Source organism: Alexandromys fortis, unplaced genomic scaffold (genome assembly GCF_014885135.2).
Source record: "Alexandromys fortis isolate MF-2015 unplaced genomic scaffold, M_Fortis_MF-2015_v1.1 scaffold_310, whole genome shotgun sequence".
In the NCBI taxonomy this organism is placed as follows: domain Eukaryota; kingdom Metazoa; phylum Chordata; class Mammalia; order Rodentia; family Cricetidae; genus Alexandromys; species Alexandromys fortis.
The window spans coordinates 759,994-780,217 of record NW_026068202.1 but is presented as its reverse complement, the minus strand read 5'-3'; the positions used below and the strand labels follow the sequence as shown (position 1 = coordinate 780,217).

The 20,224-nt window shown below is 42.6% G+C and overlaps 1 protein-coding gene across 1 annotated transcript in view; it reads right to left on the bottom strand.

The window, feature by feature from the left end:
• Positions 1 to 6,455: 6,455 nt before the first annotated feature.
• The window catches only part of LOC126493139 (protein lifeguard 2-like), a 47,588-nt gene continuing 33,819 nt past the window's right edge, over positions 6,456 to 20,224 (bottom strand). Inside the window, exons 7-11 of the mRNA XM_050129955.1 lie at positions 18,247 to 18,284; positions 18,074 to 18,161; positions 16,276 to 16,365; positions 13,625 to 13,672; positions 6,456 to 6,959 (exon numbers count right to left, since the gene is read on the bottom strand). Coding sequence (XP_049985912.1) covers positions 6,816 to 6,959; positions 13,625 to 13,672; positions 16,276 to 16,365; positions 18,074 to 18,161; positions 18,247 to 18,284 — 408 coding nt within the window. The 3' untranslated portion in view covers positions 6,456 to 6,815. The remainder of the gene's footprint in view (positions 6,960 to 13,624; positions 13,673 to 16,275; positions 16,366 to 18,073; positions 18,162 to 18,246; positions 18,285 to 20,224) is intronic.

The window sequence follows — 20,224 nt, the reverse complement described above, 5'->3', positions numbered from 1 at the left end:
AGAAAGTTCTCGCCTGAGTGATAGGGTTGAGATGAGGAATGAAGGGAACCTGTGGGGTTCCAAGGTTCTACCTGGTAATGAAGTTTAGAGCAGTGGCTTTCGAGCTGTGGTGCACGACCCCAGGGTTGAATGACCCTTTTACAGTGATCACCTAAGACCATGAGAAAACACTTACTTCTGATGGTCTTAGGAACTGGAGACTGCTCCTCTATCTACCCACATGCAGAGACACCACAGAGGACTACCCAGAACTAACAGGGTCACAGAATTAGGAAGGTTGAAAACACTGGCTAGAGGATTAGCCCTAGAGGAAGGACCGAAATTAGTAAACAGATGGCAAGTAGGCAGGCAGCAAAAGGGACATTTTTTTTCCAGTTTCGGCGGACATCTTTATTAATAGATCATCAACTTCTCCAAATCTACAGCTGGAATTTCATCTTATTTCCATGCTGAGTCATGAACAGTGACAAAGCCAACCAGAGGCTACTCGAAGAGGACTAAGTTTTCATAGCTCACTTTCTTCTACAGGCAGAATATAAATAGATGCTCTCTAGAATGCACAATGGCTTTAGTCACTATGGAATTTAAATGGGATCTTGAAGAATGTAGACAAATCCCGATGAAGGAAGGACGAGCTGAGATGCTGTGCAACTGTTTATGACACGCAGCAGTTTTGTGTCTCTAGCTGAAAGGCAGTATGGTCCTGGCTGTTGGGTCATAGAGTAATTGAACATCAAGTAAATCACCCAAAATCAGAACCTTGACCTCTGAGAGCTTTTCATGGTGGACTAAAAACACTGAAAGAACTTTTGCCTGAGCAATAGATAGTAGGTGCATTTTTCAAATGCAAGAGCAAACATAAAGTTCTAAGGGTTTAGAGCAAGCACAGCCAAATGCTAACTTAGAGGCAAGGAACATTGTGCTGGGTGCAAAGGGCAGAGAAGGTGTCAGAGTCTGACAGCCATTTCCAGGGCAGGAAGCTTCAGGGCCCAGGTTCTCTGCATGCTGAGGTCATAGCCACAGAGTAGTTTGCAGTCTGGAGCAAGGGCTACAGACCAATGGACTGACTTGCCCACTCCCTGCAACTAGACTCTTCCCCTCCCAGGATGAGTGCTAACTCTTCTCACAGCTCCTGAAATGGATATGGTTTTGGAGCATGTTTAGTAATGGGAAGGGAAGCTAAGGGTCTGGAAGAGAGGGAGGGCCTGAGGGTAATCCAGTGTAATGTAGCCTCCAGGTCTGAATGTATATAGAACTGTATTATGATCCCATACCACCAGTTTCACAACGGTCATTGGCATGCCCCAGTCAGAGGCCTCCACATACAAAAAAGTAACAGTGACACATGTAAATTGTTGCTCTGCCAGTCCCCATAGTCCCCTTTCTGGTGGTCCAGCTGAAACATATAGTGGAACCCTGTAGAAACCCCAGCAGTGAAGAGGAACGCACTGCCTCTGACTGGTTGAGTCAGAACCACAGGTCTTTTCCTGGTCCAACATCGCCCTCTGCCAGATGTTGCCTGTAAATACACTTTTTTAATTTTTGAAAATTTTATAGGTACCCAATTTGTGTCATTTCTTTCCCACCCTCTCCAACTCCTCCCATGTGCTCCCCACTCTTTTTCAAAAAAATTCATGATCTCTAACTATTATTATTAAATATACGTACTCGCATGTACAGCCGCAGAGTCCATTTAGGGTTACTTGTTGATATGTTTAGGGCTGATTGCTTGGGATTGGATGAACTTTTGGGAGCTCATTCATGGAGAAGACTTGAGTCTCCCTCCCTTAGCAACCACTAATTGCCTATAGCTCTTCATCTAAGAATGAAGCTTGTTAAGTTTCCCTTATCCACATTGGAATGCCAAGTGGAAGTGTACTCATTTTTGTTGTTTCTAGTTTTTTTTTAATTTTTAATTTGTATGTATAGTGTTATGCCTGCTGCCTACAATGCCTTGAAAGCCAAGAAACAACAATACCACAGTCCGACCTTGCCTGTGCCTACTGCTTTTCTCCTTTCTGTAGTCATGAATTATTGGACCATTTCACAAACTTATCCTGATTCACCCACCCTGAGAATTGTGCCCAGGAAAAGAATCTTCTCTGCCACAGGGCTCAAGTTTCAGAAAATCCAAGCAAAGGCCTCCTTATAAGACTGACTGAATTACAGCAAAAATTCAAGTCTCGTTATGAGAGGGTCTCAGAGTTCAAAAGAAGGGCATTAGTTGTTAACAAATGAGATCCTGTAACTTGGGGTGGAGAGATGTGGGAGAACCCCATTGAGGCTGAGAACTTTGAGCCCTCAGATTCTCAAGGGTTTATCTCACGTCTCTCCAACCCCTGAAATACTGCCTTTTCCACCTTTGACTGAGGAAATTAATCCTTCATTGTCTGCTAAACCACATCTCCCTTTAACTCTCTTACCTGGCCAGTGCAAAAAAAAATGGATGGATCATGGATATGGACACTTGACTATCAGTAACTCAGTCATGTAGTGACTCCAATTACAGCTGCAGCACCAGATGTGGTGTCCTTACTTAAGCAAATTAACATATCTACTGGCATGTGGTATGCAGCTATTGATTTGGCAAATGACCTTTTCTCAATAACTATCCATCAGGACTGCCAGAAGCAATTTGTTTTCAGTTGGCAAGACTTCCAGTATACCTTTACAATTTTAGCTGAAGGATATATAAACACCAGATCTGTGTCCAAAGAAATCTTGATTGTTTCACAAAAACACCACATTGGTGCACCATATTGATATTATGTTGTTTGGACCCGGTAAGCAGGAGATAACCACTTTGGACTTGGTAACATATATGTCCATCAGAGGATGGGAAATAAATCCAACCAAAATTCAAGGACTGTCTACCTCAGTGAAATTCTTAGGAATCCAGTGGTGTGGGGCAGGCAGAGGTGAATCTGCCCTTCCCACCAACAAGCAAACACAGCCTTTAGTGGGGCCATTTGGATTCTGGAAACAGCACATTCCTCACTTAGATGTGTCATTCCTACGCATAGAACCAAGTGTCTGGGAAAGCTGCTCACTTTGAGTCGGGGCTGGAACAACAGAAGGATCTTCAACAGACCTACTGCAGGAAACAATGGTTAGAGTCTGTGACTCCCGGGGCACTGTGTGCCTTTCAGGTCCTGAGAAACCAAGGCACCCCCTCAGGCAGTGAATGAAGCATTCAGGCCACTTTGTCTTTCTCTGTATGTTCCTTTGGAAGTTAAGAAACCATGGAAATAAAAAAAAATGAAAATGGAAAATGAAAAAAAAAAACATGGAAACTTGATAGAAAGTTTATCTTAGACATTAATCGTGGGTATACCCTATATAGTTTGCAAATGTCATTTTTACCTTGGCAACTACAGCTATATTGATCCTGGCAATTACCACTATATTCTGTTTCTGATAAGGGTATAAAAAGTCTGATTGCTTTCGTAAAAACTGTTATAGTCTTAGCCTTGCTGGGGCCTCTCCATCCTGAGTCTGAGGTTTAATTCCTTGACCAGCCCCTATCAGGTAACATTGACCCAGTAAGTAAGTACGGATTCTCTACCACTTAGATCCAGCAGACCTAATGGTTCCTGAGGTATCAGTAGCAGAAAGACATGCTGTTTGGAGCCTTTTTCGGGCCTCTATAGGTGAACTACAGAAGAGACCTTTGGGATTTGGAGTCCTGGGATTAAAGGTATATGCCACCATTCCTTGGCCAATATGGCTGACTAGTATGGCTGCTTTGCCCACTGATGCTCCGACAAGCTATATTTATTAAAACACAAATAAAATACCACTATAGCTTCTGACCAAAGATCTCACTTTACAGCCAGAGAAGTTCAACATTGGGCCCATGATCGTAAAATCCACTAAAACAGCAAGCCAGATAGATTAAATGGTCTTTTGAAGGCACGGTTACATCAACAAGATGGTAGCAGCCTGGAGGACTGGGACAGAGTTCTCCAAGGGGTGGTACATGCTTTGAATCAATATCCAATATGTGGTATGGTTTTCCCCATAGGTAGGATCCATGGATCCAGGAATCAAGAGGTGGAATGCACTCACTGTTACCCATAATGACCCACTAGAAAAAAAAATTGCTTCTTATGATACTGAGTTCTGCTGGACTACAAGTTTTGGTTCTAGAGGAGGGGGGAGGGGTGCTACTGCCAGGAGCCACAACAAATATTCTGTTGAACTCAGACTTCCTCTGGTCACTTTGGGCTTCTGATGCCCTCAAGTCAACAGGCTAAGAAAGAAATAAGTGTTAGGATGGATGAATGGTCCATATTTTTTTTTGAGGGAAAATTGGATCGTTCTCTACACTGGAAGTTAGAAAGATTATGTCTGGAGTCCAGCAGATCCTCTAGATCTTGGAACTATCATGTCTTGTGATTAAAGTCAATGGGAAACTATGAACTACAACAGCCTAATCCAGGAAAGATGACAAAGGGCACGGGCCTTCCGGAATGAAGGCAGTGGGTCATTCTTTCCAGAAAAGAGCCAAGACCTGAAGAAGTCCTTGCTGAGGGAGGAGAAAATCCTGAACGGGTAGCAGAGGAAGGTTATAAATACCAAAATACCAGCTAAGGCCTAGAGACCAGTAGCAGACACAAGAATTATAATTGACATCAGTGTTTTATTGTATTTTGTTAAGAATGTGCTTTTACAGATATTTGTATTTTCTTTCCTCAGTTTCTTTTCATGTGGTATAACATCAAGTAAGAGACTGCCTGTGGTTAAGTTTTGAGATATCAAAAGAATATGTCCCTCAAGGGATATTATTACCTATTCTAAAACATTTTTGGTTGTAGCTATATCATGTTAGGCATAATTATGGCCTAGTTAAATATATAATGCATTTGTAATTATTCAAGGGTTAGTTATATCATGTTAGGTGCAATTATAACCTGGTTATTGCTTTTATTTGGAAATTAAGCTTGACATAAGGAGATATGGTTGTGTGTCAAGTTGATAAGGAGTGGACTTGTAATGTCTATTCTTGGTTGTCAACTTGACTTTATCTGGAATTAACTAAAAGTCATATGACTAGGCATGTCTGTGAGGGATTATTTTCTGAATTAAATCATTTGAAGTAAGAACACCCACTTTTCATCTGGATCTTTTGAGGTAGGAAGAGACACCTTTAATCTAGGCCATACTTTCTGCTAGCAGATTATATAAAGGACATGAAAGAAGGAAGCTTTCACTCTTTGCCTGATTGCTTTCACTAGCAAGTCCATTCCTTTGCTGGCGTTGGAGCCCACTCCTTTGGGATTCTGACATATGCTGAAGACAAGCTGAGGCATCAAGCCTTGTGGAATGAACAACTACTGGATTCTTGAACCTTCTATTGGGAGATAACCATTATTGGACTAGCTGGATAACAGTTTATAAGCTATTCAGATAGATAGCTCTATTGGGGTAACTATTGCTGTGAAGAGACACCATGACCACAGCAGCTCTTATAAAGAAAACATTTAATTGAGGTGGCTCACTTACAGTTTATCATCATGATGGGGAGCATGACATTGTGCAGGCAGACATGGTGCTGGAGCGGAAAGTGATATATCTTTCAGGCAAAAGGAAGTCAACTGACAGTCACACTCCTAAAGGAAGCTTGAGCAAAAGAGATCTCAAAGCCTGTCTCCACAGTGATGCACTTTCTTCAATAAGGCCACACTTAATAATGTAATAATGGCACTCCCTTTGGAAGTCATTTTTTTAAATCATCATAGATGATAGATAGATAGATAGATAGATAGATAGATAGATAGATAGATAGATAGATAGATGATAGATTCATCCTATAACTTCTGTTCCTAAAGAATCCTGACTGAGATGGCTCAGAGGTTAAGAACACTGACTATTCTTCCTGAGGTCCTGAGTTCAATTCCCAGCAACCACATAGTGGCTCACAACCTGTTCTGGTATACAAGCATACACCCAGGCAAAACACTGTATACATAATAAATAAATAAAAAAAAGACCAGGAAATCAAAGTGGCTGGATTATCTAGCGAAAGTAAGAATCCTGACTAATATAGTTGGCAGAGAGCATTGGTTTTCAAGCTAGAAACACTGCAGAGATTGGTTTCACAATAATATATGTAATACTAATTAACTGTACACAGAAACTGCTAAAATGAAAATTTTTATGTATGTTTTAAAAACAATTTTAAAAGTCATTTAGGATGTTAGTAGGCCAGCTGGCCCAGACACTCAGAGGAAGAGGTCCTTGAGTCGAGCACAAAAGTACAGGTTTATTGGTGGCATGCAGATGACACTGCCCTGAGCTGCTTCTCTCCGTACTTGATGACAGAATTCTCTCCAGTCTAGCTGTGGAAAGTGGGAGAAACCAAGAATATTTTTGTTTGTCCTATTGTTAAAAAAATGACATGCTAACATACTCCCTTAGAATGTCCAAATGAAGACAAAGGGCATGTTTGGGGTTTTCTACAATCAGCTTTATTTATGTAGGGGTATTTACAGCTTTAAATCTTGCCTAGAAAACTTCAACAAAGCAATGGAAACCTTCTAAATATATGTCAGTATATAATTAGGATACTCATTTTCTGAATTTATAAGAATCTGAAATGTTTTCATATGAATAAGAAAGTTTTACCGTATGACAAGGGAAATAAGTATAACAGAAACCATCTACTGAATTCTTTACTTCTTTTGACATAAATGAATAAACAAACAAATAACTATGGAAGGAGCTGTGAGTGGTCACCACTGAGTGCCTGCGCCTGGCAACACTCCACAGGCATCCCACATTCCTTCTCAGCATAAGCCAGCCTTGGCCATTGGCTATCGTCCAATCAGGTCCAAAATGAAAATGAAAAGGTTGATGATGTCCACATAGATGTTCAGAACAGCAAAAATGTACTCTTCGGGGTCTATCTCATAATGGTAGTGCCCCCCAACCATCATCTGCACGTCCATTACCAGGTACTAGAAAAGGAGGAAGAATCTATTTAGATTGGATCTACCAAGTAGGTGTCCTAAATGTTGTGGGGAAAGTTATTTTATCATTAAGAAAAATGTAGCAGAGTTGGTAGAGTACTTGAATGGCATACATAAAGCCCTGGATTCCAGTCCATGTACCACACATGCCTGCAATTCTGGAACACTGGAAATAGACATAGGAAGGTCAGAAGCTCAAGGTCATCATCAACTACATAAGTTTGAGGCTAGCTTGGGCTACATGAAACTATCTCAAAAGATAGGGAAGGAAGGGAAGAAGGAAGGGAGGGGGAAATTGAAGAAAGGAAGAAGTAAAATGATGCTGGAGGTCAGTTGTAACTGAATACATTATTAGAGCTTCAACCACTGTTGAAGTCATCATAGTTTGCACTCTGAGAGCAAGTATCTCATCCTCCTGAAATGCACAGTACCAAATCTGTATACTTCCTTTGCACCATTTGTGAATGATGTGCCCTGTATCAAGACCTTCCCATGCTCCTGCTGGAACAAACCAAAGATGCTTCCCAGACTCAGTGTAAGGACTGTTTTTTAACCCCATCCCTAAGGACTGTTTTAAGAACTTAAATCACACATCAAACCTCAAACTTCAAAAACCTGTACTCTACAAAATTGGAAAATCAAAAAGAAATGGACAATTTTCTCAATAGATACCACTTATCAAAGTAAAATCAAGATCAGATAAACAATTTAAATAGACATATAACTCCCAAGGAAATAGAAGCAGTCATTAAAAGTCTTCCAACCAGAAAAAAAAGCCCAGGGCCAGGTGAGTTTTAGTGCATAATTCTACCAGATTTTCAAAGAAAAGATAATACCAGAATTCCTCAAATTCCACAAAATGAAACAGAATTGTCAAATTCATTTTATGAGGCCACAGTCACCCTAATACTCAAACCAAAAACTCAACAAAAAGAGTTACAGACAAATTTCATTCATAAACATCAATGTAAAAATATGCAACAAAATACTTAGAAACCTAATCTAAGACATCAAAAAGATCACCATATAAACAGACTGAAAGGGGAAAAAATCATCTCATTAGATGCTGAAAAATCTAATTTTGCCTTTGATAAGATGCAACCCCCTTCATGAAAATAGTCTTGAAGAAATCAGAGGGGAAAGAGACATACTTAAACATAATAAAAGCAATATACAGCAGGCAGACAGCCAACATCAAATTAAATGGAGAGAAACTTAGAGCAACTCCACTAAAATCAGGGACAAGACAAGACAATGTTGTCTACACCCTCCATACTTATTCAATATAGTACTTGAACTTTTAACTAGAACAATAAGACAGCTAAAGGAGATCACGGGGATATGAACAGGAAAAGAAGTCGAAGTATTGCTAGATGATATTTGCATATAAGATAGTATACATAAACAACCTCAGGAATTCTACCAGGAACACATTCAGCAAAGTGATTGGATACAAAATTAACTAAAAAAAAAATTAATAGTCCTCCTATATACAAAGAATGGGTTGATAAAGAAATTAGGAAAAAAACACTCTTTGCAATAAGCACATATAGCACAAATAATAAAAACCCAGAGACAGATATTGGGCAAGCTGAAGATCAGAAAAGCAAAGAATCCAAGTCACTAGAGAGATCTTACCTCTACCAAGGCTCAAGGTGGCGATCCTGACCTCTGCATGACTGAAGACTGCAATGCTCTCCACCAAACCTCAGACTGCAATGAGCTCTTGTCTCCTGCCTCATATACCTCTCTCCACCTAGCCTTATCACTTTTATCTCCACCTCCCTAGTGCTGGGAGCACCTCTGTGTGAGTTTTGTTTCTCTTTTTAGACAGATGCAATCTCATATAGCCCAGGGTGACCTTGAGTCCTGGGATTAAGGGTGCACACCATTACCTGGCCTGTAGTAGCTTAGCTCTACACTCTGATCTTCAGACAATCTTTATTTAAAACAAGTAAAATATCACTATAGCCTCAAATAATATAAAATATTTTGGTTTAACCCTAACCAAGAAAGTGAAAGACCTGTATGACAAGAACTTCAAGTCTTTAAAGAAAAACATTGGAGAAGATACCATCTTCTGGTAAGATCTGCCATGCTCATGGAGCAATAGGATTAATATAGTAAAAATAATACAGATTCAAGGCAATTCTTATCAAAATTCCAATACAATTTCTTACAGACCTTGAAGAAACAATGCTCAACTTCACATGAAAAAAAAAACTAGGATAGCTAAAACAATCCTTATGATAAAGGAAATTCTGGGTATAACCATCCCTGATTTCAAGTTGTACTACAGAACAATAGTAATAAAAACCACAGTGTTGACATAAAAAGCAGACAGTTGATCAATGAATCAAATGGAATCAAAGACCCAGAAGTAAATCCACACACCTATGGACATTTGGTTTTTGACAAAGAAGACAAAATTATACAATGAAGGGGGGAAGCATCTTCAACAAATGGTGCTGGTCTAAATGGATATCAGCATATAGAAGAATGCAAATAAGACCCATATCACCCTGCACAAAACTCAAATCCAAGTGGATCAAATACCTCAACATCAAACAAGATAAACTGGACCTAACAGAAGAGAAAGTGGATTAGCCCTGAACACACTGGCATAGGAGACAACTTCCTGAACAGAACAGCAATTGCACAGGTACTGTGATCAATAATTAATAAATGGGACCTCATGGAACTGAAAAGCTTCTGTAAGGCAAATGACACTATCACAAGGGCAAAATGTCAGCCTACAGAATGGGAAAAGATTTTTATCAATCTTTATTTAGATATAAATGTCTAATATCCAAAATAAACAACGAATTTGGGAAATTAGAAATCATAGAAACAACTATCCACTTTTAAAATGGAGTACAAATATAAACAGAATTCTCAACAGAAGAAAGTCAAATGGCTAATAATCAAAGAAATGGTCAACAACATTCTTAACCATCAAGGAAATGCAAATCAAAACTACTCTGATAAGATTGCCTAACAATATTGGGAGCATGGGGGTGGGAGAAGGGAGGGCAGAAGAGAAGGGGGGAAAACTTGAGGGAACAAGGTAGATGGGATGGAGGAAGGACAGAGATGAGAGCAAGGAAAGAGATATTTTGATTGAGGGGGCCATTATGAGGCTAGCAAGAAACCTGACACTAGAGAAATTCCCAGGAATCCACAAGGATGACCCCAGTTAAGACCCTAAGCAATAGAGGTGAGGGTGCCCGAGCTGGCCTTGTCCTGTAGTCAGATTGATGAATGTCTTAAAAAGTGTTACCATAGAACCAGTTACCAGCAACTGATGAAAATAGAGGCAGAGGCCCACATCAGAGCACTGGACTGAGCTCCCAAAGTCCAGTTTAAGAGTGGGAGGAGTGAGAATATGAGCAAAGGGGTCAAGACCATGATGGGGACACCCACTGAAATAGTTTACCTGAGCTCACCAACTCCAGACAGACAGAGAAGGAACCAGCATAGATTCAAACTAGTCTCTCTGAATGTGGTGACAGTTGTATGGCTGGGGCAGACTGCAGGACCACCGGGACTGGCAGTGCCATCAGGATTTATCCTTACCGCTTGTACTGGCTTTTTGGGAACCCCTTCTCTTTGGATGGATACCTTACTCAACCTAGATTTAGTAGGGAGGGCCTTGAACCTTTCCCAGAGCAATGTGCCTTACCCTCTCTGAGGATTGGGTGGAATGGGAAGAAATGGTGGAGGGAAGGGAGTGGGTGTTGAGGTAAGGGTCACTTGTTCTTCCCAGCCACCAACTCCAGCCAGACAGGGAAGGAACCAGCAAAATACCAACTCAGAAAACCATATTACTTGCAATACTGTTTGGCCAATAGCTTAAGCATATTTCTGGCTAAACTCACATCTTAAACCCACACATCTCTATTATTCTGTATATCATCATGTGGCTGTGTCTTACCAGCTAAAGTTCCCAGTGTCTGTATCAGGCAGTGGATCCATGATTTCTCCTAACTCTGCCTTCCTCCTCCCATGCTATAGGCCAAGCCAGTTTTCTTTGTTCATTAACCAATAAAATCAACACAGGACACATAGGACAACACATAGACAGTTCCCACACCAAGTGGGAAGTGGGATTGTATGTATAACAAAAAAAGATAGTTTATTTTCCTTTTGAAAAAAATAAATTATTAAAAAAAACTACTCTGAGATTCCATCTTGCACCAGTCAGAATGGCTAAGATCAGTAACACAAGTGACAGCTGTGCTGATGAGGATATGGAGCAAGGGGAATACTCCTCCATTGCTGGTAAGAGTACAAATTTATATAGCCACTATGGAAATCAATATAACAGTGTCTCAAAAAATTAGGATCAATCTACTTCAAGACGCAGCTATACCACTCTTGGTCATATATCCAAAAGATGATCCATCTTACTACAAGAACACTTGCTTAACTATGTTCATTGAGTCTATATTCATAACAGCCAGAAACTGAAAACAACCTAGGCACTCTGCATATATGTCACAGTTGTGTAACTGTGGGGCCGAGGCTGCCTCTGACTTTGTTGCCTGATTTGGGGACCTTTTCCTCTTTCTGGGTTGCCTCATCCAGCCTTAATAGGAAAAGCGGTGCTTAGTTTCACAGCTACTTGACATCCATGGCGGGGGGGGGGGGGGTCTGTCCTTTTCCGAAGAGAAATGGAGGAGAACAGGGTGGGCACAGAGGCAATGTGCGGGGAAGGGACTAGGAGGAGAGGAGGGAGGGGAAACTACAGTCAGGATGTAAAAACAAACAGTGCTGGAAAGGAAGCTAATGGGGGGTCACTTCAAACTTGGTGACACTCTCAGCACTCAGGCAGAAGCAGGCAGATCTCTCTGAGTTCAAGGTCAACCTGGTCTGCACAGCAGGTTTCAGCCCAGCCAGTGTTGCATAATGAGACCTGTCTTCACATTTTTCCCCTCAAAGCCTGAGATGCCTCAATAGGTATAAGGACTTGCCAAGGCATGAGAACATAGAATCAAATCCTCAGTACTCATGTGTTTTTTTTTTTTAAATCATGAACACCCATGTGCCTGTAACTCCAGAAATGTTGAAGGCAGAGAGCAGAGTTACTAGAGCTTACTGGCCATAGGCCCAGGTCCAACATCAGTGAGAGACCCTGTCTCAAAGGGATCAGGGGAAACAGTAGAGCAGGCCCCCACTGTCCTCTGGCTCCATGCATGCATTCCAGCACACACACATTTTTTCTTTTTCTTTAACAACTCCAAGGAACTTTGAAACCCCAACAAGTCGGTGTCAGTAGGGGAAACCTTGCCTGACATGGGAAAGGCCCTGAGTATCATCCACAGTGCAACACACACCATTTTTTAATGCTATGAGAAGTATTGATAAAAAGCATAAGATAGAAAAACTCGGGCCTAATGAATTTGACACAGCTCTGCTAATACCCAGAGACCATTGTTGTCAAGTAAAAGGCTAAGGTAAAATATTTTACACCATGTGACCACCTCAGTATAGGGGGTTATGCGGTGATGTCTAAAGAAACTCCTGCAGGGCTCCTAGAATCTGCTCTCAGTCTTTAACTCTGAGCAATGGGGAGAAGGGAGTTTTGCATTTCCTTTTGCAGTCCACCCTGTTTGAATTTTTAAAAATATCCACGTGTATTACTTTTAAAACCTTATAACTGTAAAACTGTGACAGCAAAAGACAATACTAAACAGAAAGAAAGGGGTTACCAGACACATCTGAAAGGGCCTCTACCGGCTCTCTCCACAGCTTTGGTATAGAGAAATAAGAGACTGGTCTGAGCAAATGAAGCCACACTGTGTGACAATGAGCACTGAGGCTTCTACACAATCCCTTCTCTTCTCAAATATTAACTCTTTGAAGGTGATAGTTTCCTGTTTTTGTGAAATAACCCTTCCACAAAGGATTGAGTGGAATAGTCCTTCAGTACACTGGGGTTGGTTTAATAGAGAAGCTACTGGCCAAGGACACTGGGAAGAAGGACAGAGTCAGTGGAGTCGCTGTTTAGACTCTCCAGCTGCAGGGATGGAGGGGCTGCTCCAGATCCTGCCCTCAGCACACCAAACAGCAGCTCCCAGAGCTGCCGCATTCCCGACTCTATCCCGTGTTCTCTTTTCCTGCCTTCCTGAAGGCCATTCAGGGGTGCTTTGCTTTTCATTGCCCCGTTTATAAAACCTGGATTTATTAATTCAGTTTGATTTGACTTGTTGCATCAGCAGCAGAGGAACCCAGCAACCAGGGATCCAACACTTATTTAGTCACCAGCAAGATGAAAGAGAGGTAAGTTCCATGTAGCAGAATGTAGATTAATAGAAATGGGTTAATTTAGTTGGAAAAGTTAGTTAGTAACAATCCTGAGCTATCAGCTGAGCATTTATAAATAAGTCTCTGGTAGTTATTTGGGAGTGGCTTCTGCCTACATTGCATTTTGTGTTTGTGCTGTGTTGGGGGACGAAGCTCAAGGTCCTATGCTAGGGAAGCAATCTACCCCTGATGTACAGCCCCAGCCCAGGAATGTGATGATTTCATAGATAAGCTCTGCTGAGTGAATTGTTGGAGTGTTTCTAGTGAATGGTTGACTCCACGGACCAGCACCAGGCCTGGAAATGTGTACACCATGGTCTTCAGCAGTGAGGGAAAACAGTACCTACCATGGAGAAGATCAGTGTTCCAAGTGCTGAATACACCAGATGTAACCACTGCACAGAAAGAAAGAGGTACAACTTAACAAGATTGGAGTGCCGGAAGTGCTTCCATGAGTCACTGCCCTCAGATAAGAACCCATTATGAAGGCAGGCAAGCCTTTGGGAATTAGCCTCTTCTCGACCTAATCACCAGCATTGCCACTTTATTACAATAAACATTCAAAGTACATGCAGATCTTCACCATCACTAAGTGAGCACTTCAAATTCCATGGGGGTAGTGTGCGGACAATGCATTACAAATGCTCCACTTCCCATCCCATTTTCAACAACTGGTGCGGGAGAATTGTCTGTATTCTGTCAATCATGTTATAAATAAACACTGATTGGCCAGGCAGAAAATATAGGTGGGAAAACCAGACAGGAAGTAGAAATGATGTAATGAGAACAGAATTCTGGGAAGGAGGAAGTTGATTCCTCTCAATCCTGCCCAGACCACCAAAGCAGCAGGATGTGATCTGCCCCACTGAAAAAAGGTACTGAGCCACATGGCTGACATAGATCAGAAAAATGGGTTAATCAAGACGTGAGAGTTAGCCAGTGAGAGGCTAGAGCTAATGGGCCAATCAGCTTTATAACTTATAGAGGTCTATGTGTGATTTTCTTTGGGGCTAAACAGTTGTGGGAAACTGGGCAGGACAAAAACCACAAACAAACAAGCAGGCCTGTCCCCTCCATGTTACAAACAACCCTTCTAGAGACTCTGCCTGCCCTCAGTCTGTGGCCTGAGTGGTTCTGGAAACACAATGATCACATGCTCCCTATGTGGAGAATGTGAGGAAAGAAGCCCCTGCAAGCAGTGGGGAGGAGCGCTGCTGGGACCTGCAGTTGGTCATGTCTGTCAACAGGCAATTCTTGACCTATACTGTACAAGTAGAAATAACTAGTCACCCCAGGCTCATAACCAAGGTGGGATTACTGGTGCTAGACTCTTAGGTCCTTTTCAGGCCTATAAAATTCCTAGAACTTTGCCCAAGCCAATCTGACTGGTATTTTTCCCTGATCAGAAAATATGAGACACATCTGAACACCCAGGGTTTGGCTCACATGGGAAGAAGATAAAGCAACACACAACACCTGAGAAAAATGTAGCATAAACTCTTAAGGAGGAGAAAGGTGGTCCCAAGGAGGACTGGCAGAACTCCCCATAAGAAGTTCTTGTTGAAGAAGGGAGACAGTGACTCACAGCACAATCTGTGGATCACAGTAGCTTTTTTTCTGTGGATTTAAGGCCAGCCTGCTCCAGACAGTGAGTTACATGCCAGCCAGGGCTACATAGTATGACTCTCTCAAAAAAACCAACAAGTAGGCAAAGCCACAAAACAAAAACACACAAGGTACATCTTTGTATGTCTTAGAGTTTGTCTGCAAAACATAGATACCCTCTCCCTAGCTATGACAAACATGATTATTTATCAGACCAAATGAACCCGGACAGAACTGAGTCACATGTCTAAAGGTACGTAAAAAAAAAAATCCACTTGCTGCCAAATAAATGGTTTGGTTCAGAATTTGAACAAATAGTTCCCGGTCTCAGGCAGGGTCTCCATATAAAGTACTCCTGGACAATATAGGGCATATAACATATAGTTTTCTCCAGTTCTTCTCCAGAGACAGACCATGCACAAAGTAATGGAGATCTAAACACTGCCTAAAAGTCACACAAATCTGACATCCATGACACCTGTGCCCCTAGTTCCCAGGGGACCCTGAATGAGTTAAAGTTTGCTGCGCCTATAAAATAAACAAGGAATATTGTTCAGGAGTGTTGTGACAGTTGGGTGTGTAGCTCAGTGGAAAATATGCACCAGATCTATGTGTGACACGTAGAACTCGGGGAAAGAGAGAGCTGGGCAGAGGCTAAGCAACCTTCTGCAGGTGCTACTGCAACCTCTAGAGGAGCTTCTCTCCCACTTTTGCTTCAAACAATAGCACCTGTGTGCAGGAGAATGCATTGTCTGCCACAGAGGACAGGGTCCCCCAGACCCTGTTGGGGAAGGACAACTGCTGTCTTAAGCAGGGGGTCAATATTCACACACTGCGTTCCTGTCTGCAGTATTCTCCACAGATTCCTGGTGTGCAACTAAGAATGACTTCAATACACATTCGGATAACAGGACAGGAGTGTAATGTACCCTGCTCAGCTGCTGGACTGGGCAAACTCTGCAAACTACTGAAGTTTGTCTTTGATCTCAGGGATTTTTTTTCTAAACTCTGGGAGTGTAGCTCAGAGGTGAAGTGCTTGCCTGATGTGCTCATCAGCACAGATAACAAAGTGATAATAATAAAGTCCTTCCACTCTTAGCCCCAGGACCCTGTCTGCTTCTCACAGGACTTGTGCTGACACAGCCAGCACTTCTCTGATCTTCTTTTTTTAAAATATTTATTTATTTTTTATGCATACAATATTCTGTCTGCGTGTATGTCTGCAGGCCAGAAGAGGGCACCAGACCTCATTACAGATGGTTGAGAGCCACCATGTGGTTGCCAGGAATTGAACTCAGGACCTTTGGAAGAGCAGGCAATGCTCTTAACCTCTGAGCCATGTCTCCAGCCCTCTTGAGTACTTCTTGAAGATTTCAAAATGACAGTCACTTACGTATGATCGTACAACTAGTGCGATAATCCCGTAGATCATAAGCACAATGAGGAAAACAAACATCACTCCATTTAGCATGGTAAAATCCCACTGGGGAGACACAAATAACAAGCATGACTTCATTATCATCCAGATCGGATCTCAAATGTTTTAAGATGCATTTTCTACCCCATGCACTATTGGCCCTGGCTGTTTCTTAGATGGAACTGCCTTAGCCCCAAACACTGAAAATTGCCACATAAATGATAAAACCATCCCCACCACACATCTTCATCGCGGGGAGGAGGGTTAGTTGAATGTAAGCTCAGCTGCAGTTCAAAGTCATTCATATGCAAACACACCTGGACTCGTCTTTAAGGTGTTTTTCAGCAGAATGTTTTGTTTCATAACTCAGGTCATTCTTTACCTGAGAGTGATTTAAATATCATGGGATATTGGGGGGAAATGCTCTGACATTTAAAAGGCTTTAAATAGCTCAATGAACCTATGTCTGTATCAGAAGCCCACCTCACTCACTGTAGGAAAACATGTCTGTTCACACATAGGTTGGCTTCTATTAGGACTATCCTTGAGATAGCAAATACTGATATGATTCTAAATTAAATTGAAGCTCTACTTTGTGTGTATGTGTGTGAAGTCTCAGGTCCACTTCAGGCTTTATTCCTTATGATTTGAAAACCATCTCCACTGGGACGTAGAGCTCCAAAATTTAGGCTAGGGGACTGGCCAGAGACTCCAGAGAGCCAGTCTCTACCTTCCCAGAGCTGCGATTACAAACCCACACCACCACACCAAGATCTTTACATGGACAACAGGGATCAAACTCAGGTCATGGTGTGTACACTGCAATCACTTTACTAACTGAGCCATCTCCCCAGTCCCTGAACCCTTACTTTTGATACAACTTGTCTAAATATTTTAACAATATTTAAAGGTCCCTCTACCTCTTGGGACCTTCCTTTTTCTACCCACAATGTCTAAATTCAGTTCTTGTATAAAGTTATGAGGTTTTCCAAACAATAGAAAAATATTCCTCTTTAGTTGTTAAACGGACTAAGGTGACACTACTCACTCCAAGTCTATAAATGAAAGACGTGGAAAGAGCCAGCTGAAACCCCCAGGTGCATCTTAAGGCTGGAGAGACTCTGACAACATGGTTAAAAAGAAATGACCATTGGTTGGAGTGTGGCTCTGAGCAGAGCGATCACCTGCTGGCATTAATAAGGCCCTCAGTTGGTCCCTAGCACCCCACCAAAATAAGAGCAGCCGTGAATCATTTTAGGGGTTAGTAGTGCTTCTGAGTCCTAATACCTGTGAAAATCTGAGAATTTTGAACTGCCATTTTGAAGTAGGGCCCCAGCAGGGTACACAGAACACACTCAGTGGCAGTGTAGGAGAGGTAGTTGGTGTGTAAAACCCACCTCCTGAAGAAGGAAGGAAGGAACTAGGTGAGCAGCTGTGGCTGCCTGTAGGGCCCAAGGAACAAGGACACCGAAATCTTGGAAGATGGGCTGTCGCAAGCTGGCCATGTAAGACAAGCTGCGAGTAATTTTGGCAATTAATGTGGCTAGCTCAAGAGGAACCTGTAGGGAGGACACCATGGGAATAAGTGCCTCTCTCCTCTATCCCTCTGATTTCCAGCTAAGGGTCCCTGGCCCGACTGCTGATAAGGCAAGAAAGCCATGCTGAAGAGGCCCATAAGACAGTGAGGCTGGTGTGGATGAGAATGGGCCAGGAGGGACACAGGAACACAGCCAGAGGCGCCCTTGTGAGAGAGAACTGTTTCAATAATACGTACTTTTGTTTGTAGAGCAAATAAAGTAAGCACTAATGCCACCAGAGTGGTTGCTCCCGCTGCCCATAGTATCTCTTCCGCTTTGTAGAAACTAGAACCAGAGATTGTAGTTACTGTTCAGATATATTCAGAGAAAATCATACACAATAAAATAGAAATATGGATTAAAGACTTACATTGACATACTCCCTAGCATGAGACCTTCCAGAAGTGTCTAAAAACAAAATTCACAGTAAGTCAGCAGCCTGTTTCTCCCAGCATGAGGACAAGTCCTAGACTGCAGAAGAAGTGACCAGTCATGCATGTGTGCATTTGGGCAGGATCTAGGGAGCAAGTGGGGAGGTGAGCACAACTCCAGGGCCACAGCTACAAAATGGTTAACAAGTACAACTAACTACTTCTACACTCTCTACTAACTACTACTACACTCTCCCTAGAACTGATGGAAGAAAATCCTCTCATTAGTAAGAACTTCCAAGCTGCAGTAACTTCCACATATTCAGTGCATGACCTATGTACTAACTGTGAGTGAAGAAACCAAGGTAAAAGGTTCGTTCGTGGACCACATACTCATTAGTCAAATGGGGTCTTCCACACACTGTCTACACAGTTCATCAGAGCAGCGCATGCTGTTCCCATTATTGCTTTGTCCACACTTGCATAATGCCATCTTCTGTGTTCCCTGCTAACATAAAATATTTCTTCAGACCTGGGATGAGAACTGAGATCACAGTGTCGAGATACGGTAGTTCCGGGATGACCGCAGAGGGCTGATGCCCTGAAGGATGCCCTCTACCCAGATGGAACCAGGCTGTGGGCAAAGTGGGAGACAGGTGGCACTGAGATACAGTGGGCGAGGAAGCCTGAGGGTGAGACTAAGGTAGTAATAGGCAGGCTCATTACCACAGACAGTGAGCAGCTGTCAGACTGAAGAGGTTTCCCAGCCCAAAGGACCCTCAGGAACTTGATCATCTATGGGAAGGACAAGAGGAGTCCTCTGCTCCCAGAGGTCAAAAAGGAGGGCACATTCTAAACAAAGTGCTGACACTATACTGGCTTTAGAGTTTCCCAATTCACTAGATGCTGAAGAAGAACTGGGGCCCAAAAGTCCTCAGCCACTTCTCTGGACTTCCCAGACCCAATGGGTGAGTGCCTCATGTTGTACTTGGTTAATGTAACTAAGAAGGTACTTCTTATATCCACCAGAGGAAAAGATTTATTCTATGTACAAATGATACCTCAAAAAATGTGCTTGAGAAGCTCCATGGGAGCAGGCACTGATCCAGTCCAGAGACATTGGCAGACCAGGATTGAGCCAGCAACCTGATCCAGAGCAGACCTGAGACAGCAAACTCCACCAGAACAGGTACAGGAGCAAGTGAGCCAGAGCCAGAGACTGCTGAGGGACTGAACATGAATTTGGGACCTTCAAGGGAGGAGACATAAGCCAGGAGCTCTGTGGGTCTGGACTTGAGTCTAGGACCTCCAAAGAACTAGGCCTGAGCCAGGACTTCTTCCAGTCTGGGCATGAGTCTGGGACCTCCAAGGGAATAGGCAGGAACCAAAGATCTCTGTGGGTCCAGGCCTGAGTCTGGGACCTCAGAGGGAGTAGGCCTGAGCCAGGACCTTTGTGGATCCCAGCGTTGGTCTGGGACATCAAAGGGAATAGGCAAGAATGTTGAAATAGGGGCAGCGGCAGGGCTGCGTCCCCAACATCCCGGCCACTTGGCTAGCTCATGCCCGAAATAACAACACACAAACTGTATTCATTTAAGAACTGCTTGGCCCATGAACTCTAGCCCTTACAGGCTAACTCTCGCACCTGGACTAGCCCATTTCTAATGATGTGTGTAAGCACCCCAAGGTGCGCTTACCGGGAAGATTCTAGCCTACGTCCATCCTGAGTTGGAGTTGCATGGGAGAGCAGAGCATGGCGGCTGTCCGGTCCCTCTGGAAGCAATGCAGAGTCTGACCTCACTTCCTCTTCCGCCCAGCATCCTATTCTGTTTACTCCTCCCATCTATGTTCTAACCTATCAGGGCCAGCCAAGCAGTTTCTTTTATTGCTCAGCCAATGAAATCAACAGATTGATATGACACTCCCACATCACTTCCCCTTTTTCTGTTTAAACAAAAAATAGGAAGGCTTTAACTT